Genomic DNA, 23,375 nt, shown 5'->3' with positions numbered 1-23,375 from the left:
GACTGAAGTCATGAAATTAAAATATGCTTGCTCCTTGGAAGAAAAGCCATGACAAACCTAGACAGCATATTAAAAAGCAGAGACACTAATTTGTTGACAAAGGTCCATCTAGTCAAAGCTATGGTTTTTCCAGTAGTCATGTAGGGATGTGAGAGCTGGACAATAAAGAAGGCTGAGTGCCAAAGAATTGATGCTTTTGAACTGTGGTGTTGGAGAAGACTCTTGAGATCAATCCTAAAGTCAATTAACCCTGAATATTCATTGGAAGGACTAATGCTGAAGCTGTAACTCCAATGGTTTGACAACCTGATACAAAGAGCTGACTCATTAGAAAAGACCCTGATGCTGGGAAAGATTGAAGGCAGGAGGAGAAGGGTATAACAGAGGATGAGATGGTTGGATGGCATCACCTACTCAATGGGCATGAATTTGAACACGATCTGGGAGTTGGTGATGAACAGGGAGGCCTGGCGTGCTGCAGTCCACGGGGTCACAAAGAGTCGGATATGACTGAGCACCTGAACAACAAAAACAACGTGTGACTTCTATATAGTCATTTAACCTCTTCCTTGGACCTCAGTTTCCTCTTTAAGTAAAATAAGATGATTTCTCAGTTCCTATTTAAATCTATGGTTTAAACTGTAATTCTGTAAGTTTTACAACCCAGTAGGACTAGGTATAGGAGAGGTGGTAATGGTATGCTTGAGGAGGAGACCAGCAAAAGTGGTCTCCTCAAGGCCAGAGTCTATGGCTTGTCTCTGGGTTCCTAGTACAGCGCTGATTCATTGGAGAGTTTCAGTTCAGTTCAGTCACTCAGTTGTGTTTGACTCTTTGCGACCCCATGAATCGCAGCACGCCAGGCCTCCCTGCCCATCACAAATTCCCGGAGTTTACTCAAACTCATGTCTAACGAGTTGGTGATGCCATCCAGCCATCTCATCCTCTGTCGTCCCCTTCTCCTTCTGCCCTCAGTCCCTCCCAGAATCAGGGTATCTTCCAACGAGTCAACTCTTCGCATGAGGTGGCCAAAGTATTGGAGTTTCAACTTCAGCATCAGTCCTTCCAATGAACACCCAGAAATGATCTCCTTTAGGATGGACTGATTGGATCTCCTTGCAGTCCAAGGGACTCTCAAGAGTCTTCTCCAACATCACACTTCAAAAGCATCAAGTTTTCAGCAGTGCTCAGTTTTCTTCACAGTCCAACTCTCACATCCATACATGACCACAGGAAAAACCATAGCCTTGATTAGACAGACCTTTGTTGGCAAAGTGATGTTTCTGCTTTTAAATATGCTATCTAGGTTGGTCATAACTTTCCTTCCAAGGAGTAAGCATCTTTTAATTTCATGGCTGCAATCACCATCTGCAGTGATTTTGGAGCCCCCAAAAATAAAGTCTGACACTGTTTCCACTGTTTCCCCATCTATTTCCCATGATGTGATGGGACCAAATGCCATGATTGGACAGTTTAGAGAATGAATATTCTCTTGCTGACTGCCAGATGGAATATATTGGGTAGTAGATTTGAAATAAAGGCCTAAATCAGACAACATGACTATATATTTGAAAGTCAAGCTTGAAGATGCAAAGTACAGCAATTTAAGAACTGAAAAATATTTCACAGTTCGTTGTCATTACAGAATGTGGAAAGATATTATTAAGACTACTTTCTTAAAGACAGGCCTAGAAGTAACCATTTCAATACTATCCATAGAAACACTTCTTGGGAAGACTGAAGTAAAACTACAGAAGAAAAATGCTGCTGAACTGGCTACCCCAAAGAATCTGCTCCATTGAATGAGCAGCCATGAGAAATTAAAAGGAAACAGAGGTAAACTATGAGATATTAAAACATATATATATAAGGATTGACTAAATCAAGACATAGTTTGTTAGCTTAAATCATCAGAAGCTATATAATTCTTAAGGAGCTGGACCTGTATAAATCGAATTTTTTCTTTAATAAAAATAAAATTTCATTTACAAATTCAAGGCTTCTTTATTTCATTTGTTTGGTCTATGTTATACTACAAGTTTATATACTTTTATATCATACTTGATAAAAAAATAAAAAATAATAATAGGTCATCTGGCATGCATATCTGAGAGTTACAGTGAGAGGAAGGCTCTGTAGACACTGTGGGTATGAAAGTCAAAAAGTTATACAGGCTGAATCCTTGTGCAGTTTCTTGAATTGTCTTGATTTTAGTTTCCTGATCTGATAGGGAAAATCAATCCTCCCTCGCTATAAACTGCAAAGAATAGAAAGAATTTTGGATGTTAGTTGCCCAGAAAAGTGATAGACATTATTAAATCATACTAAATGACTAGGGAAAAATAGTGACTAGTAAGATCAGCATGACTAATAAATCAAGAATGTTTTCATCTAAGGGGTGCTATGACAAGCTGGCTCTTGAAGGATGTGGAATTTTGAGGGAAAAAATGATAGAAAGTGAAGTCTTGAATTCTAAATACAGATAAGCAAAATTGTGCAGGTAAGAAAACAACAGGTGCAGATGATAAAACATGTTAGACTAAACTGGGATGCTAAACTCTGAAATATCTAATGGAGTAAATATAGTCTGGCTTTATAAAATATAATATTAAGAAAATATTCATTATCTTTCACAATTTAAGTACAATGGCATGATTGGAAGTAACAAATTAAATCTCTTCATACTAAACTCTTACAGTTAAAAGCAAATTAGATGGATTACTGACATTCTTAAAGGCCATCCAGTTTCTTGTGTGTGTGAACCAGATTTCCAAAGCCAAATAACATAAAAGAAATTCTATTAAAAAACAAGATACTTCTATTAAAACCTGAATAATCTAAAGATGGCAAATGCTACAACTGTGTATGTAGGCTTCACTGGTGCGACCAGTGGTTAAGCCAACAGAAGTGTAGGCAGGCCTGGGAGGCTGTGACCTGCTTCATGTAATGGGCAGATCAATTATGTAACTCATTTTCTTAATTATGCCCTTTTAGGGTGAAAATGAAAAAAATGTCTGTAGCAAATCTGTTAGGATTGTTAGTGCAACTTTATTCTAAAGGAAATAAATCTTATTAGAGTCTTTATATTAAGTTTCAGATTAAAACAGATATTTAACTGAATTATACAAAATTAAGAATTAAAGATTCAACACAGACACTTTAATAATGCTCACCAAGGGATCTATTTAGTTGCATGTGCTATAAATAAAGTGATATACTGGTGACATTTTAATGATAATTTTTAGTAATAAACATTACTGAATGGGGCCCAGACCCTTTTAGGCAGTATAGTTTAGGAAGGAATCAAGACTTGAGGTCTTATGAAACAATAAAAAAGGAAGTAAAAGAAGACATGAATATTTCCAGAGAAATACATCATTATGGTGCCTATTTGTTATCAGGAATATAAACATATAACTTACATCAATCAGTAACCTCTAGGTTAAACTATAGATCAACAAACAGAAAAAAATCTAACCTGAGCTGAGATATTGTTCCACTAGTGAAAACCTAATGGACAGTGTGCAGACAAGAAAGAAGTCTGGCTTAATGTGAAACCAAAAGCTTCTTCTATTGAGATATTTTTGAAAGAAGCCTGGATATGCCCTATTTAAATTTTATTTCTGTGGCCTCATATTTTCCTGATAGAACTGATTCAAGAAGAGGAGCTTTGCTATCAAAAGTCTTACCATGTAGACTTTTACTATTTGGTCTATGACTTTCCATTAAAAAATGCTTTCTCAAGAAATAAGTCCATATTTAGATATTTAAGTATTCTCAAGGATCAGAAAATATGGGTAAATATTTATTGTGTTTATATTTATGCTGTTAGGAAGATAAGCTTACAGATTTATGTAAAACATTCTAATTGCCAAGTGGGATAAAGCTGAACATACTAAATATATACCAGTTTAAAATGCCAGTGCCTTTCCTTTCCAAGAAGATAAATATTTCAAATGTTTATGTTTCAAATGTTTCAAATGTTTATGTTTCAAATGTTTCAAATAGTGATTGGGGGAGAGAGGAGTTTCATAAAGATTAGAAAAAAAAAGCATTAGATAAATAGTTTTAAATAAAACTAAACACCAAATCAGAATGTTCATAAGAGAGGAGGAACAGACATATGATGTTTCCACATATTCATCATTCATTTCAAAGTTCAACTATGTATTCATTTGACAAACACTTCTGAGTGCTTAATAGGATGCCCTGGAAGGCATGGGGAATATATTGGTGAACAAAGTATAATCCTGGCCTAAGTTCAAGGTCCAGAGGTGAGAGGGTAGATAGAGGAACTGACAAATAAATTTGTTCTTACAAAAAGAAATTATAAGTAGCCAGAATATGGAATGAGGTGAGATGAGGTGAGTTGCAGTGAGGAATGGGGGGAGGGGATCTGAGAATGGTCTAAGCACTTGTTCAGTTGCTAACTCCTGTCCGACTTAGGGACCTCGGGGACTGTAACACATCAGGCTCCTTGGTTCGCCATTATCTCCCATAGTTTGTGCGAATTCATGTCCACTGAGTCAGTGATGCTATCTAACCATCTCATGCTCTGCTGCGCCCTTCTCCATTTGTCTTCAATCTTTCCCCACATCAGCATCTTTTTCAATGAGATGGTTCTGTGCATCAGGTGGCCAAGGTACTGGAGCTTCAGCTTCAGCATCAGTCCTTCCAATGAATATTCGGGGTTGATTTCTTTTAGCATTGACTGCTTTGATCTCTTGGAGTCCAAGGGACTCTCAAGACTCTTCTCCATCATCACAATTCAAAAGCATCAATTTTTCAGCACTCAGTCTTCCTTATGGTCCAACTCTCATATCCATACATGGCTACTGGAAAAATCATGGCTTTGACTATATGGACCTTTGTTGGCAAACTGAGGTCTCTATTCTTTAATATGCTGTCTAGGTTCATCATAGCTTTCCTTCCAGGGTCAAGCGTCTTTGAATTTCATGACTGCAGTCACCATCCCCAGTGATTTGGAGCCCAAGAAAATAAAATCTGTCACTGCTTCCACTTTTCTCCTTTCTATTTGCCATGAAGTGATGGGACAAGATGCTATGATCTTAGGTTTTTGAATGTTGAGTTTCAAGTCAGTTTTTTCACTCTCCTCTTTCACCTTCATCAAGAGGCTCTTAGTTCCTCTTTGCTTTCTGTCATAAGGGTAGTATCATCTGCATATCTGAGGTTGTTGATATTTCTCCCAGTAATCTTGACTCCATCTTGTGCTTCATCCAGCCCAATGTTCATTCATGTACATTTTGCATGGTGTACTCTGCATATAAGTTAAATAAGCAGGGTGATAGTATTCAGCCTTGTAATACTCTTTTCAAAAAATTAGAATCAGTCTGTGGTTCTAAATCCAGTTCTAATTGTTGCTTCTTGACTTCCTTCTCAGAGACAGGTAAGGTGGTCTGGTATTCCCATCTCTAAGAATTTTTCACAGTTTGTTGTCAGCCACATAGTCAAAGACTTTAGTGTAGTCAATGAAGCAGAAGTAGGTGTTTTTCTGGAACTTCTTTGCTTTCTCCATGATCCAACAAATGCTGGCAATTTGATCTCTGGTTCCTCTGCCTCTTTGAAACCCAGCTTGTACATCCGGAAGTTCTCAATTAATGATTTGCTAAAGCCTAGCTCAAAGAATTTTAAGCATTACCTTGCTAGCATGTAAAAGGTGCACAACTGTATGGTGGTTTGAACATTCTTTTGCACTGCACTTCTTTGGGACTGAAGTGAAAACTGACCTTTTCCAGTCCTATGGCTACTGCTAAGCTTTCCAAATTTGCTGACATACTGAGTGCAGCACTTTAACAGCATCATCTTTATGATTTTAAATTGCTCAGCTGGAATTCCATCACCTCCACTAGCTTTGTTCCTAGTAATGTTTCCTTAGGCCCTCTTGCCTTCACACTCCAGGTTGTCTCGCTCTAGGTGAGTGACCAGTCATAGAGTTTATCCCGGTCATTAAGACTTTTTTGTATAGCTCTTTGTACTTCCGCCACCTCTTCTTAATATCTTCTGCTTCTGTTAAGTCCTTAATGTTCCTGTCCTTTATCATGCCCATTCTTTCATGAAATGTTCCCTTGATATCTCCAATTTTCTTGATGAGAGTCTCTAGTCTTTCCCATTCTACTGATTTCCTCTATCTCCTTGCATTGTTCATTTGAGGCCTTCTTATCTCTCCTTGCTATTCCTGGAACTCTGCATTCAGTTGAGTATATCTTTCCTTTTCTCCTTTGCCTTTCACTTCTCTTCTTTACTTATCTATTTGTAAAGCCTCCTTAGACAGCCACTTTGCCTTCTTGTATTACTTTATCTTTCGGATGGTTTTGGTCAACACCTCCTGTACAATGTTACAGACCCCCATCCATAGTTCTTCTATCAGATCTAATCCACTAAAATTATTCATCACTTCCAGTGTATAAATCATAAGGGATTTGATTTAGGTCAAGCCAGAATGGTCTATTGGTTTCCCCTACTTTCTTCAATTTGAGTATGAATTTGGCAATAAGGAGTTCATAATCTGAGCCACAGTCAGCTCCTAGCCTTGTTTTTGCTGATTGTATATAGCATCTCCATCTTTGGCTGCAAAGAACATAATCAATCTGATTTAGGTACTGACCATCTGGTGATGTCCATGTGTAGAGTTGTCTCTTGTGTTGTTGGAAAAGGGTGGTCGGTATATATAATCAGCGTGTTCTCTTAACAAATATCTATTAGCCTTTGTCCTGCTTCATTTTGTACTCCAAGGCAAAATTTGCCTATTATTCCAGGTATCTCTTGATTTCCTACTTTTAAATTACAATTCCTTAAGATGAAAAGGACATCTTTTTCTGGTGTTAGTTCTAGAAGGTCTTGTAGGTCTTCATAGAATCCATCAACATCGGCTTCTTCAGCATCAGTTGGGGCAAGCATGTGTGCATGCTATGTTGGTTCAGTTATGTCTAACTCTTTACAACCGCATGAACTATAGCCTGCCAGGCTCCTCTATCCATGGGATTTTCCAGGCAAGAATACTGGAGTGGGTTACTATTTCCTCCTCCAGGGGATCTTCTTGACCCAGGTATCAAACCCAAGTCTCTTATGTCTCTTGCATTGGCAGGCAGGTTCTTTACCACTAGCACCAACTTCAGCTTCTTTGGCATTGGTGGTTGGAACACAGACTTGGATTACTCTGAGGTTCAATGGTTTGTTTGCCTTGGAAAGAAACCAAGATCATTCTGTTGTTTTTTGAGCCTGCACCCAAGTACTGCATTTCAGATTCTTTTGTTGATTATGAGGGCTACTCCATTTCTTCTATGGGATTCTAGCCCACAGTAATAGATACAATGCTCATCTGAGTTAAATTCACCCATTCTCTTCCCTTTTAGCTCCCTGATTCCTAAAATTTTGATGTTTAACCTTGCTATCTTCTTCTGGACCATGTTCAGTTCTCCTTGATTCTGGACCTAACATTCCAGGTTCATAAGCAATATTGTTCTTTACAGCATCAAACTTTTTTTTTTTTTTAATTTTTTATTTTTCAGTGGGTTTTGTCATACATTGATATGAATTAGCCATAGAGTTACACGAATTCCCCATCCTGGTCCCCCATCCCACCTCCCTCTCCAACCGATTTCTCTGGGTCTTCCCAGCCCACCAGGCCCGAGCACTTGACTCATGCCTCCCACCTGGGCTGGTGGTCTGTTTCACCACAGATAATATACATGCTGTTCTTTCGAAACATCCCACCCTCACCTTCTCCCACAGAGTTCAAAAGTCTGTTCTGTACTTCTGCGTCTCTTCTTCTGCCCTGCATATAGGGCCATCGTTACCATCTTTCTAAATTCCGTATATATGTGTTAGTATACTGCAATGTTCTTTATCTTTCTGGCTTACTTCACTCTGTATAATGGGCTCCAGTTTCATCCGTCTCATTAGAACTGATTCAAATGAATTCTTTTTAATGGCTGCGTAATATTCCATGGTGTATATGTACCACAGCTTCCTTATCCATTCATCTGCTGATGGGCATTTAGGTTGCTTCCATGTCCTGGCTATTATAAACAGTGTATAGCATCAAACTTTACTTTCACCCTAGACACATTTACAACTGAATGTTTCCACTTTGGCCCATCCTCTTCATTCTTTCTGGAGGTATTTGTAATTGTCCTCTGCTCTTCCCCAGTAGAATATTGGACACCTGATCTGGCGGGCTCTTCTGGTGTCATATCTTTTTGCCTTTTCATATTGTACATGGGGTTCTCCAGGCAAGGTTACTGGAGTGGTTTGCCATCTCCTCCTCTAGTGGACCACATTTTCTAAGAACTCTTAACCATGAACTGTCCATCCTGGGTGGCCCTGTACATCATGGCTCATACCTCCATTGAGTCATGCAAGCCCCTTCCCCAGGATATGTGATCCATGAAGTGGGGGGTGAACGGGGTGGGGGGTGTTATAAGCAATAGATAGACATTCAGTATATAATCACAGAGGCTCAGGAGATTAGTATGCAAACCCCTATTTCATCGTTTAGAATCCAATCACAACCTATAAACTCATACAGACAATAAAGAAATTCTCTTGCTAAAAAGATGCCTTTTCATTTTAGTAAAGATAAACCTGAAGTAGCTTCCCAAAGTTTTTTCCTAACTCAGTCATTTCTCAAGATTGGTTTCTTTGAGTTATGGTCTCTCTACATTTTTCACATGAGCACCGCTGCTACATTTATAGTTTCAGCAGCCCTAAGTGCGGGTCTCAGTGGATCCTGAAATACTTTGGTCTGAACAGCAGATATGATAGAGTGGAAGGCAGAGCACATAGCACATTTGGGGGAGCTACTTTGACCCTACTTTGATTCTACTCTTGGCTACAACCCCATCCCTGTTAAAGAGACATTTTCAGGCATTACCCCTAGACTCCAGGATCTTTCTACAATTCTCTGTTGTTTATGTTTTTTCCATTAAACTAAAGGTCTGGTGAAGACTTCCAACTGAGGGATAGCTGGGAGATGTTGGGTTTGAAGTGTAGGTGGGTGGGTAAAGCTATAAAGCACTGAGGGAAAAGAAGCAATACTGCTTAGGAAAGGACCGTTCCTCTTATCTTTTCCCAGAAACATTTCCAAGGGCTCTGGGGAATAAGACAGCCTTACAGAGATACTTGTAATAGCAAAAATATAACCATTTAGTTTTTCAATCACAAATGACAGCAAATCTAAAAACAGAGTAGAAAATAAAAATGAAACTATATTCTCTTACCATAGTATGTAAGATACTCTGCTGTGTGTAAAAATGTCAATGAAACCAGAACATTGAAAATCCAATTTATTCCAGATGAACATGCATTTCCTGTGCTTCTTGCCCAAAGGGGATATATTTCAGAATTCACAGTCCAAGGCATTGGTCCCATTCCTGAGAAGTACAAAATGAAGAATTTCAGTAAAGTAGCATGTAAGGAATTTAAAAGAGTAGCTTGTCTTCTCTAAATAGAGAAATTTTAATTAGAATAACAATAAAAACAACAGAGTCTTTGTTTACCAGGTGCGAAGAAAATAAGATATAAAATAAGGCCCAGAAGTGCAGTCCAGGAGTACGGAGTAGGGCAGAAATTATAAGCCCAAAATACTTCTTCTGTTTTGAATTTGGTTTCATTTTCACACCTGAAAAGTAAGGCAAGATAAATATTAACTTAGGGTTCTAGGTTATAGTTGCATAAATTCAATGTATTATCTAGAATGCATTTGTAAGTTCCTTAGTTTCATTAAGGAAAAGAATCCAAGATGTTTCTCTTGAAAAATATTTAAAAAGGAGGATTATATAGGTCAGCTAACATGAAACTTTTTAGAGCTGAATATAATTCAAGAACAATACATTGTACATACAACTCAATAACAAAAAAATAATCTGAATGAAAAATGGGTAGAGGATTGGAAGGGACAATTTTTCAAAAGAAGACAAACAGATGGTCAGTCAGTTTGTTAGTTTAGACACTTAGGTTAGTTCAGCCGATTTTTTGCAACCCATAGCCAGCAGCAGGCCAGGCTTCCCTGTCCATCACCAACTCCCAGAGCTTGTTCAAACTCATGTCCAACGAGTCGGTGATGCCATCCATTCATCTCAACCTGTCTTCCTCTTCTCCTCCTGCCTTCAATCTTTCCCAGTATCAGGGTCTTTTTAATGAGTCAGTTCTTCGCATCAGTTGGCCAAAGTATGGGAGTTTCAGCTTCAACAACAGTCCTTCCAATAAATATTCAGGACTGGTTTCCTTTAGGATGGGCTGGTTGGATCTCCTTGCTTTCCAAGGGACTCTCAAGAGTCTTCTCCAACACCACAGTTCAAAATCATCAATTCTTTAGCATTCAGCTTTCTTTATGGTCCAACTCTCACAACCATACATGACCACTGGAAAAACCATACCTTTGACTAGATGGACCTTTGTTGGCTCCACAATGTCTCTGCTTTTTAATATGCTGTCTAGGTTGGTCATAACTTTTCTTCCAAAGAGCACGTGTCTTTTAATTTCATGGCTGCAGTCACCATCTGCAGTGATTTTGGAACCCAAGAAAATAAAGTCTGTCACTGTTTCCATTGTTTCTCCATCTATTTGCCATGAAGTGATGGGACCAGATGCTATGATCTTTGTTTTTTGAATATTTGAGTTTTAAGCCAGCTTTTTCACTCTCTTCTTTCACCTTCATCAAGAGGCTCTTTGGTTCCTCTTCACTTTCAGCCATAACAGTGGTATAATCTGCATATCTGAGATTATTGACATTTCTCCCTGCAATCTTGATTCCAGCTTGTGCTTCATCCAGCCCAGCACTCACATGATGCACTCTGCATATAAGTTAAATAAGCAGGGTGACACTATACAGCCTTGACGTACTCCTTTCCCAATTTGGAACCAGCCCATTGTTCCATGTCTGGTTCAACTGTTGCTCCTTGACCTGCATACAGATTTCTCAGGAGGCAAGTAAGTTGGTCTAGTATTCCCATCTCTTTATCAATTTTCCAGTTTGTTGTGATTCACATGGTCAAAGACTTTAGTGAAGTCAATGAAGTCAATGTTTTTCTGGAATTCTCTTGCTCTTTCTATGATTCTAAAGATGTTGGCAATTTGATCTCTGGTTCTTCTGCCTTTCCTAAATTCAGCCTGAACATCTGTAAGTTCACAGTTCATGTGTTGCTGAAGCCTGGCTTGGAGAATTTGAGCATTACTTTACTAGTGTGTGCAGTAGTTTGAACATTCTTTGGCATTGCCTTTCCTTGGAATTGGAATGAAAACTGACCTTTTCCAGTCCTGTGGCCACTGCTGAGTTTTTCAAATTTGCTGGCATACTGACTGCAGCTCTTTCACAGTATCATCTTTTAGGATTTGAAATAGCTCAGCTGGAATTCCATCACATCTACTAGCTTTGTTCATAGTGATGCTTCCTAAGGCCCACTTGACTTCACATTCCAGGGTGTCTGACTCTATGTGATCACACCACCATGGTTATCTGGATCAATAAAATCATTTTTGTATAATTCTTCTGTACATTCTTGTCACCTCTTCTTAATATCTTCTGCTTCTGTCTACTGTTTCTGTCCTTTATTGTGCACATCTTTGCATGAAATGTTCCCTTGGTATCTCTCATTTTCTTGAAGAGATCTCTAGTCTTTCCCATTCTGTTGTTTTCCTCTATTTCTTTGATTGATCACCAAGGAAGGCTTTCTTATCTCTCCTTGCTATTCTTTGGAACTCTGCAATCAGATGGGTATATCTTTCCTTTTCTCTTTTGCCTTTCACTTCTCTTCTTTTCTCAGCTATTTGTAAGGCCTCCTCAGACAACCATTTTGCCTTTTTGCATTTTTTCTTCTTGGGGATAATTTTGATTATCACCTCCTGTACAATGATATGAACCTCCATCCATAGTTCTTCAGGCACTCTATCAGATATAATCCCTTGAATCTATTTGTCACTCCCACGGTATAATCCTAAGGGATTTGACTTAGGTCATACCTGACTATTCTACAGGTTTTCCCTACTTTCTTCAATTTAAGTCTAAATTTTGCAATAAGGTGTTCATGATCTGAACTACAATCAGCTCCTGGTCTTCTTTTTGCTGACTATATAGAGCTTCTCCATCTTTGGCTGCAAAGAATATAATCAATCCGATTTTGGTACAGATGGGCAACAAGTACATGAAAAGATGCACAGCATCCCTATTTATCTGGGACATGTGAATCAAAACCACAGTGAGATACTGCCTCATATTTGGCAGAATAACTCTCATCAATAAGACAATAAATAGAAAGTGTTGGCAAGAGAGAACCCTTGTGCTTTGTTGGTGTGTATACAAATTTGTGCAGCACTATTGTAACAGTATCAAGATTCTTCAAAAACTTAAAAATGAAACTACCATACAACCCAGCAATTCTACTTCTGGGCATTTATCCAGAGCAAACAAAAACACCAACTTGAAAAAAATATCTTCTCCATCATGTTCACCTCAGCATTATTTTCAATAGCCAAGATGTGGAAAGAACCTAAGTGTTTGTCAATAGATGAATGGATAAAGAAAAATGTGGTGCGCGTGTATACACACACGCACATAGACACACACACACATACATATAGTGTATACATATATATTGTCAGTTCAGTTGCTCGGTTGTGTCCAGCTCTTTGCATTCCCACGGGCTGCTATATGCCAGGCTTCCCTGTCCACCACCAACTCCTAGAGCTTGTTCAAACTCGTGTCCATCAAGTCAGTGATGCCATCCATACATCTCATCCTCTGTCTTCCCCATCTCCTCCTGCCTTCAATCTTTCCCAGTATCAGGGTCTTTTTAATGAATCAGTTCTTTGCATCAGGTGGCCAAAGTACTGGAGTTTCAGCTTCAGCATCAGTCCTTCCAGTGAATATTCCGTGTCGATTTCCTTTAGGATTGACTAGTTTGATCTCCTTGCTGTCCAAGGGACTCTCAAGAGTCTTCTCCAACACCACAGTTCAAAAGCATCAATTCTTTGGTTTTCAGCTTTCTTTATAGGCCAACTTACACATCCATACATGACTACTGGAAAAACCACAGCTTTGAATAGATGGACCTTTGTCAGAAAAGTAATGTCTCTGCTTTTTAATATGCTGTCTAGGTTGGTCACCGATTCTCTTCCAAGGAGGAAGCGTCTTTTAATTTCATGGCTGTAGTCACCATCCACAGTGATTTTGGAGCCCAAGAAGATAAAGTCTGTCACTGTTTCCATTGTTTCCCATCTGTCTGCCATGAAGTGATACTCAGTCTTCCATTCCATACAGGACAACATGGATGGACCTTGAGAACATTATGCTTAGTGAAATAAACCAGAAAAAGACAAATACCATATGATCTCATTTGTATATGTAATCTTAAAAAAAAAAATAAGGAGCTCACAGATACAGTAAACAGATCAGTGGTCATCAGGAGTGAGGAGTAGTACGGGGTGACATGGGCCAAAACACACAACTTCTAGTTATAAACTAAAAAGTTCTGAGGATGTAATGTGTGGCATGGTAGTAGTTGTTGTTTGGTCATTAAGTCATGTCTGACTCTGTAACTCCAAGGATGGCAGCATGCCAGGCTTCCCCATCCTTCACTATCTCCCTGAGTTTCCTCAAACTTGTGTCTATTCAGTCATCGATGCCATCCAACCATCTCATCCTCTGTTGCCCCCTTCTCCTCTTGCCCTCCATCTTTCCTAGCATCAAGGTCTTTTCCAATGATTTGGTTCTTTGTATCAGGTGGACAAAGTGTGGCATGGTAGCCACAGTTAATAATACTGTATTGCATAGAGTAGATCTTAAAAGTTCTTTTAAGAAAAAAAATTATGAATATGGGTAGAGATGGATGTTATCTAGACTTACTGTGGTGATCATTTCCCAGTATACCCTAATGTTGAATCATTATATTGTACTCCTTAAACTAATATAATGTTATATATGTAAATTATACCTACAAAAAGACCACTGTGTTTCATATCCATTTCAAATATCAGACATGATTTCTAGTTAGTCTTGGAAGACTGCAGTAACAGTTTAAAAACCACTGAAAGTCAGGATGTTGTAAAGCTTTAGATTTTGAAGTAAGGGCAAAAATTCAAATTCCACAACCAGAATATTTCATTTGTAAAATGGGGGAAAATGCCTTACGGGTAATTTTAAGGATTAGAAGGATTAAAGGGGTGATAAGGTAGTATGGGCAGGGAGCAATGCTTATATCTTATTTAAACTAACCCTTTACCTTCCTACGACATGTACTTGCTTTTCTAGCAGTCACTCTCTGTTGACTTTGCATCTGAAGACATGATCAACCTGAAAAACATTCTTCTACTGTTATTTCTTATGCTATTGTTCTATCTCTATCAATCTCTATTTTTGAACATTGACCTCTAAGCTCTGTCCTTATTGCTGTGTTTATGACCTCCATCATAACACCTAACTGTCTTGATGCCTAGTCAGTTATCTTCTCCACCACTCTCATTCTCTGCCTTATTCATTTACGTTTATTTCTGGCCCATCTGACACCTTGGCTTCATAGTTCCTTACTTAACCTTTGAAACTGCAGAAAGAGCATTAAAATTAGCTTGACTATTTTACTTCAGGGTCTCAAGCATACGTCATTCCTTTTGATTACAAGCATGCTATTTATTTCTAGTACCCAAATCACATCTTCAGAGTCTCAATTCCTCTCAGTTTTCAGTCACATCATTGTTCAATTCAGATCATGCCAGTATTGTCTTTACTGATGTCTAGAATCCATCTTTCATTCTTCCATGCTTGCCTGTCATTCTCACAGTTTCAGTTCCCAACTCTCTGCAGGACCATTAACTTCCTTTAATAAGCACTTTTCAGAAGCTGGTAAAATTATGAAACCATGCTGATGACATCTATTAAAAGTTCATGCTATTTCTTTTCAGTTGGGTTCCTAATAATGATTATTATTATTCTTTACTGTCTTCTCTGTTGAATTTTCTGCTTATTTTAGAGTAAACATTGAATAAACTTTTGGTCAACTGTTGCCTCGATTAATTAAAATATTTCTTACTATCCTCTAGTCCTGAAATCTTTCCCACCTTTCCTGGGTATGAAGAACTTGCCTCCATTTTCATAAAAATTGAAGACTTTCCATTTGAATTCCCTCAACTTATCTCTATCGGACCTTTGCTTTTATTTTATTTCAGATTCTTCTCCTACTTTGAATGGTAACATGTTTCTTGCTTTTTCTAAGGACAGCCCTTCCTATTAGTGGTTCTACATTTGCTTCTGTTTCCTCTGTGGTATGTTCTATCAGCAGTCAATTCTCTTTATGCCATCTTTAGTTTCTTCCTGCTTGAGCCTACCCTTCTATTTACAATACAAAAAAATTACTCCTATTAAAATCTTTCATCCCTTTCATATTACTACTACTAGCTCATCTGAAATTACAAAGTAGTTTACAGTAGTGAGATCCTCATCCGCATCCACTCAGACACTCCCCTGATTCTTACTCATGCCCTATTTTCTCTGAATTATTCACCCCAAACTGATGGCCTCCTAATCCTCAAATATAATTATCTTGCCTTAATTTTGAGGTCTTTGACTACCCTGTGGTAGTTGATATTGCTGTAAACCCTCCTCCCTTCTCTTGCCCCTTTACTTTTATATCAACATATCCATCTCAACTCTCTGATGTATTTGTCTTCATTGCCTTTTAAGATGCCTCTTCCTCCCCTCAGCCTCTAAATACAGATGTTCTCTCAGGTTCTGGTTTGGGGCTTATACCCTCTCCCTTAATCATTTCATCTAATTTTAGGGATTTTTGATATCCACATAGATGCTCCCTTTCAGGGAAACTAGCCTTGACCTTTTCCTCAAGTTCCATTAATAGAATTGACATATGTGCTGAACATTCATATCTAGATTTCCTGCCAAGACTACAGTGGAATGCATTATCTTCTACAGGAGGTACAGTGAGGCTATTCTGAGTTCATATCATAACTCTACCACTTATAAGCTATGCTCATTCATTCAAAAATTTATATAGTGAACACTTTTTTATGTGTCAGATATTAAAGATATAGTTATGAACAAAATAACAACCTTTTGTATTTGTGGAAATTAGTGAGGACAGGCACAGTCATGTTTTCCGATCTGTAAAACAGGAGAAAAGCCTAGTATCATAGGCTGTTGGCAATATTAAATGTGATGCTGCATACTGAGTGCCAACCACACTACCTGGCATGTAGTAATGCACATTGCATATTATTTTAATAGTGCCTCTCATGACATTTCTCTGAGTTGAAACAGAGTTGAAATTAGTTAAAATCATCAGTCTTCCTTATCCATCTCTCTTTAAATTCTCTATACTTTTGAAAGTGAAAGTTGCTCAGTTGGGTCAGACTCTTTGCGACACAATGGACTATATAGTCCGTGGACTTCTCCAGATCAGAATACTGGAGTGGTAGCCTCTCCTTTCTCCAGGGCATCTTCCCAACTGAGGGATCAAACCCAGGTCTCCCGCATTGCAGGCAGATTTTTCACTAGCTGAGCCACCAGGGAAGCCCAAGTAAAGAAGGGTGGCGAAGAGAATGAACTCTGGGACTGACATCCTACTTTCAAAATCTATATTAGGACACTCAGATTTGAAGCTCATATGTATGTGATCTAGGCAATCAACTTCTAAAAGTCTGTGTCCTCACCTGTGAAATAAGAATTTTCCTGGTAGCTATGTCTGAGATATTTTGAGGCATGTGTGAGTTAATATATGCAATGGATTTTGCCAGAAATTATAATTATCTTTCCTAGACATAATTTTTTGAATTTGACTCTTCCTTTCTATTTTCATTCATACCAACTTAATTCAGACTCTGGAGTGTTTGTTTCACCAACTGTATCTCTCTGTGGCAGACCTCAGTATAGGGCCTTTATGAGTGTCCACCTGTGTGTTTCCTAATGTTCATGCTCATAGGTCATCCCCTTCCCTTAAGTGTGGGTGTGACCTTTGATTTGTTGTTTAAAAACCAACAGAATGTGGTAAAAGTGACAGGACACATGCGATAAAGATTATAGTGCTATTTAGCTGAAGTCCCTCATTTCCTTGTTGGCTTTGAAAAAGCAAGTGCCCATGTTATGGAATGCCAGTATTGAAATGCTCATGGCAGGGCCTGAGAGAAATCTTTAGGAACTGAGGGTAGCCTTAGGTAACAGCTGGCAAAAGGGAGTCATTAGTACAAAAGCTACAGAATTCTGCTGACAAGAGCCAATCCTTTCCTAACTGAGCCTCAGATGAAACTACAGACCCAGCCAACATTGATTGTAACCTTGGGAGATCCTAAGCAGAAGACCTAGCTAAGCTATGCCTAGACTCCTGATCCATAGAAACTGGTATCATACATGTGGGTTGCTTTACTAATATTACTAATATTAGTAATCTAACATTGTGGTAAGACTGTTTTTCAGCAATAGGAAGCAAATACACTCTCAATTATTTTTCCTGCTTCTCACATTACTTTCTTCAAACTGCTAATCCACCAAGCTGAGCTGTTTAGAGTATTGTTCATGCCACCTCATAGCTCAAAACACATCATCCTCCTCATTCCAAATGCCCATGAAATGGGGCCTGCAAAATTCAGCTGTAGCCTACCTTATCCTGTGAGGGCTTCCTTGGTGGCTCAGTGGTAAAGAATCTGCCTATGATGCAGACAAGGGTTCGATTGCTGGGTCAGGAGGATCCCCTGAAGAAGGGAATGGCTACCCACCCCAGTATTCTTGCCTGGGAAATCCCATGGACAGAGGAGCCTGGTAGGCTGCAGTCCCTGGGGTAGCAAGAGTCAGACATGACTTAGCAACTAAATCACCACCACCACCACCACACCTTGAGGGATGAATGACTAGAGGAGGAGAGTATGACCTCAGGGAAGCTGGTGACTCCCCTCCCCTCGTTTATTCTGTACTGTGTACACAATCCTTTTCTCCAGCTAAACTAGACTACTTATTTTCTGAACCTACCTTCCAGACTCAGCATCTTGTACTCATGACATTTCTTCTAACTGAAGGCAAATTCTCACTCCTGATTTCTACTCTCAGAATATACCTGGCCCTCAAGGCTAGTGCAGATGCCACCATTCACCTGTCTGATATATACTTCCTCCTCTCAATGCCTTTACATTTTCCTCACTTATATTTTTATCACCTAGTGCTCTGTATTATGCTATCTGAATGCACTCCCTCTTCTACCGTCCTGAGCTCTCATTCCGGGCAGCATGGCACAAAAGTTAAGGACACAGGTTCTAGCATCAGGCTGCTAGATGTATCTCAGTTCTGCCACTTACCCACTGTTTAACTTTGGGAAAGTTACCTTGGTTTTATAATCTGTAAAATGTATATGTGTGTGCTAAGTCACTCAGTTGTGTCTGAGTCTTTGTGACTCTATGGGCTACAGCCCACCAGGCTCTTCTGTTCATGGGATTCTCCTGGCAAAAATTACTGGAGAGGGTTGACATGCCCTCCTCCAGGGGATCTTCCCAACCCAGGGATCTAACCTGAGTTTTATGTCTCCTGCATTGGCAGGCGGGTTCTTTACAACTAGCATCATCTGGGAAGCCCATTTGTAAAGTAAGAGTCCTTAACAATAGACTCGTTACAAAGATTGATTGCTCAAATTAATTGACAGAGAAAGCAATTTATCTGTTTGCCAAAGAATAGTCATTTTTGTATTCCCTTCTCTTTTAAAAATCTCAACCACTAGTCCATACTAGAACTCTGTATAGAGAACAATGGTCATTGAATGATGAAGGCTTAACATTTGTTTAATGATGAGTAGTAAACAGCATTAGCAATCCCCTGATCAGTAATCCTCCACTTTCACTTCCCACCAGTCAAATAATATTTTGGCTTATGAAGAGCTTAAAATGAGAGAATAGGATAGAAAGTGGGAGGGGGAGGGGAATGATGGGAGAAAGGGAAGGAGGAGAAGGAAAGGGAAAAGACAGATTGCTGAGGACAGAAATGCTTACAAATAATCAGATCACTAAAATTCACTGAAAAATTCTATTCACCATTTACAACTCATTATTATCAAAGTTCCTTGTATGATTGTGTGCTGAACAATGGGAAGCAGGATCTTTTCAGGTAGACTCTGCTTGCTGTGATGTAGCTTTCAACCATCTGGACACATACATTTATACACATAAAAGGCTAACTCCTCTTCATTCTCATGCTGGTTTTTTTCTTTTTTCCCATTTCCGTTGCAGGCATGGACCTGGCAGAGTTACTTACCCAGCAATACGTAGACAGCTAATGACTAAGAATGTGACATCACACGTGACCTTCAAAATATAAACACTAGAAATTCCAACTAAAAAATAAAAGTGTATCTTCCAACTGTTATTGCAAAATACCCTCATGCTTTCCTGGCTTAGTGACTGCTGGTGGAAGAACACAGTGCTCTGGGGAAAGAACAAAAGTACTTTGACATAAGTGTGTGGGTTGGGATTAGAAAGAGTCAGGCTCTCTGATGAGGCACCTTCTCACCACATCCTAGAGCAAAAACAGAAAATAATTGTAATAATAGCAGCTGAGAAGAGAGTGCTGCAGTGAACAAAGAAGAATCATATGCAAGCAAGCAAAATAGGTCTCATTTTAGTGGAGTGAGAGAACTACTCTTTACTAGCAGACTAGACTGACTTGATACGTGTAAAAAAAAAAAGATTAGTTCCCTGTCCAGCCGTGAAGTTCACAGTGCTTCCCTTAATAATGCATCTAGAAATTAACAGCTTTCTTTGAAGGTAGAACAATTCTCCCTTGCCTACTCAACACCTACTCCAAAATCAGTTCATACATAGAGCAATTTCTGCCTATTTTTTGGGGTTATTTCTCCATCACATCTCTAAACAGTTTTAAATCAAAGAAATAACCAAAGGAACTAAGTGGTGCAATTTGCTCTTGCCACAATTAACCATACGTAACTTATTCCTTGCTTCCTACACAGTACATACTTTTTGTATTGTTCCTTTATTCAGTATGATGAAATTATTTACGTGCTTCATGTTCATGTATGGGGGATGGAAGAAAATATGACTTGCTTTTGTAGCACAAAACTTCAAATTCTATCTTTCCAATCTTAATCACTGAGAAACTTGCAGAACTCTGCCACCTTCCCAGAAGAGTTTATGAAAGACTTGGGGTTTTGGATTTGCTGTGTGGCTCAGGAAACTCAAACAGGGGCTCTGTATCAACCTAGAGGGGTGGGATAGGGAGGGAGATGGGAGGAAGGTTCAGAAGGGAGAGGATATTTGTATACCTATGACTGATTCATGTTGAAGTTTGACAGAAAACAACAAAATTCTGTAAAGCAATTATCCTTCAATTAAAAAATAAATAAACTTTAAGAAAAGATGGGGTTTTGGAGAAAGGAAGGAATAGTTTACTACAATTTTGTGACACAGCTACTATTTTTCTACTGGCTTACCACACAGGTTTCACTTGTCAATTCTTTACTGAGAAGTGTTAGGGAAGCAAGATTTCATCTCCAATTTCTGATGCACAACTGTGATTTCTTTAAATAAGATCATTAAGCTATCACCTCAAAACCAAATGGATACTGCTAAGGGTTAAATCTCATAGTTCTTTATAGGAATTTATGGTCTGAATACACATGTTTATAGTCTAATGGTGGTGGTAGAGAGATACCTAGAAAAGGACAGAGTACCTCCCCAGGAAAGGGCATTTTCACTTTTGTCTGAGAAGAAATAAAGAAACACAGTGTCAATCAATCAGAAGACTAGGATGATATAAATTTACAAGTACTCTTAGCCATGAGAAATTTTGATTTTGGGGCATCCAATCAGAGAAAATTACTTTAACAAACTTGAATCATTACTCCTCAGACAGCGTAACTTCTACTTACTAGTATAACTCTTATATAATAGACTAACATGAAACAAACTTCGGCCAAGTCTGGCAACACAGCGTTTAAACTGTAAATATGTGGAGTTCAAAATTTTAGAAAAGTATAGCTCCCGAGCATGTAGTATGCAGACCATGGTGAACATCTTGGTCTTGGATTATTCTCTATAGTCAAGCCTTTCCCCCCTGCTTTCATGTTTCACATTTTTGCTACATAAAGCCAAGTTGAAAAAAAAAATCATCTATTATCCTTTGCTAATTGCTGTTGCTTTCTTTTAAAAACAAAACCTTTAGAATTATTGAGACGGTTAAACATGGACATGGGTAAATTTCAAAAGCACTAGAAATTTGGAGCTAAAGCCGTTTCTAAAAATGAATCAATAAAGTTTTATTTATATATAAATCACTGTACAGTTGTGAGAGCTGGACCATAAAGAATGAAGAACACCAAAGTATTGATGCCTTTGAACTGTGGTGCTGGATAAGACTCCTGAAATTCCCTTGGGCTGCTAGGAGATCAAAGCAGGCAATCTTAAGGGAGATCAACCCTGAATAGTCAGTCACTGGAAGGACTGATGCTGAAGCTGAAGCTCCAGTATTTAGGGAATCTGATGCAAACAGATAACTCACTGGAAAAATCCCTAATGCTAGGAAAGATTGAGGGAAGAAGGAAAAGAGGGTGTTAGAGGATGAGATGAGATGGCTGGACAGCATCAGCGATGGAATGAACATGAACTTGGGCAAACTCTGGGAGACGGTGAGGGACAGGGAGGCCTTGGGTGCTGCAGCCTGTGGGGTTGCAGGGAGTTGGACAGGACTGAATGACTGAATAACAACAACACTGAATCTAAGTCATATACCAGTATGTTGGCTAGCTTATATGCCCTAGTATGGGGAAAAGATGGACAGAATATGAGTAGGCAAGCAAATGAAAATAATAGCAATACTTAAAGCTGATGAAGATACAGTGATATTGATATAGTCTTTAATTTTGGTAAGAGTTTAAGTGAGTGCAACTTCCTTTTGGCTTCCCTGGTGACTCAGATGGTAAAGCATCTGCCTATAATGCAAGAGACCCAGGTTCAATCCCAGGGTCAGGAAGATCTTCTGGAGAAGGAAATGGCAACCCACTCCAATGTTCTTGCCTGGAAAATCCCATGGACAGAGGAAGCTGGTTGGCTACTGTCCATGGGGTCACAAAGAGTCGGATATGACTGAGCGACTTCACTTCACTTCACTTAGACTTCCTTTTGGAAAGAAATCTGGCAGTTTTACATAAGAATTAATATACCTAATTATTTCTGAGCCAAAGTCTCATTCCTAAAATGTATCCTTAGGAAATCATCTAAATGGAAAAATATTGTATGCTGAAAGATATACTGTCACTGTACTTTTATTTATCACAGGCATAAAACAGTTAAATAATTAGAAATAATGAAGATAAACTACAAAGGAGGATAGTTAAGTCAATTAAGAGTACCACAGCTGAATAGAATAAAGGAGCCATTGAAATAACAGTTATAAAATAAGCTGGGGCAAGACACAGAGGATGGTCTGGGTTTGAACACTGGTCAAAATGTCTTAGATTTAACTTCAATTACTTTCATTTTGGTATCAAACTGGCAAACAGTACAATGGATAGTACAATTATGGACACAAATAAGAGGACATGGTCCTTGGTTGCCTCTCTGGTTCCTCCCAGACGTGTCTCTGAAGTTCTGCAGTGACTGTAAAGAATCTCCAAGTCAGAGGAGCCCTGAACTCTGTCTTGGAGAGAGTTCTCATCAGCATTCAAGGTTCAGCCCCATTTCACGTAAGAAAATTTTCTCACTGTATTACTTAATAAGAAAACACTTCATCATTCATTTTCTTACTGCATCATCACACCTACAGCCAGCCTTGTTGTGATCTACTTTGTAAAGATTACCTGGAAACATGGAAAACGCCATGAGGTTGACAGTGTGGGGATATCAAACTCAAAATATTATCTAGAATATAAGGTTACATGGGTAACACTAAATGGAAGAATGGAAAGTTAAGGGGAAGGTACATCTACTAAGATGATGATTGTCTTCACTTTTGAATTTATAGTTCAAAAGTTTAGTGACACATAGGACAACTAAGAGCTGCGGCTCTGACGGTGCAGGAGTGGCAGCCGAGAAGAGCTACCCCAGGTCCGGGGTCAGGGGCGGCGGCGAGAGGTGCTACCCCACCTCCAAGGTAAGGAGCAGCAGCTGCGCTTTGCTGGACAGCCGTGAGGAGATACCCCACGTCCAAGGTAACAGAAACCCAAGTAAGATGGTAGGCGCTGAAAGAGGGCATCAGAGGGCAGACAGACTGAAACCACAATCACAGACACTAGCCAATCTGATCACACGGACCACAGCCTTGTTTAACTCAATGAAACTAAGCCATGTCGTGTGGGGCCACCCAAGACGGATGGGTCATGGTGGAGAGGTCTGACAGGATGTGGTCCACTGGAGAAGGGAATGGCAAA

General features: G+C 39.0%; 1 protein-coding gene across 1 annotated transcript in view; it reads right to left on the bottom strand.

Moving 5' to 3' along the window:
• SLC2A13 (solute carrier family 2 member 13) overlaps positions 1-23,375 on the bottom strand; it is a 484,362-nt gene that overhangs the window by 6,941 nt on the left and 454,046 nt on the right. The window contains exons 8-9 of the mRNA XM_065934615.1: positions 9,516-9,637; positions 9,237-9,389 (exon numbers count right to left, since the gene is read on the bottom strand). Coding sequence (XP_065790687.1) covers positions 9,237-9,389; positions 9,516-9,637 — 275 coding nt within the window. The remainder of the gene's footprint in view (positions 1-9,236; positions 9,390-9,515; positions 9,638-23,375) is intronic.

This window comes from Muntiacus reevesi, chromosome 4 (assembly GCF_963930625.1).
Source record: "Muntiacus reevesi chromosome 4, mMunRee1.1, whole genome shotgun sequence".
NCBI classification, from domain to species: Eukaryota; Metazoa; Chordata; class Mammalia; order Artiodactyla; family Cervidae; genus Muntiacus; species Muntiacus reevesi.
This window is presented reverse-complemented; position numbering and strand designations above follow the sequence as displayed.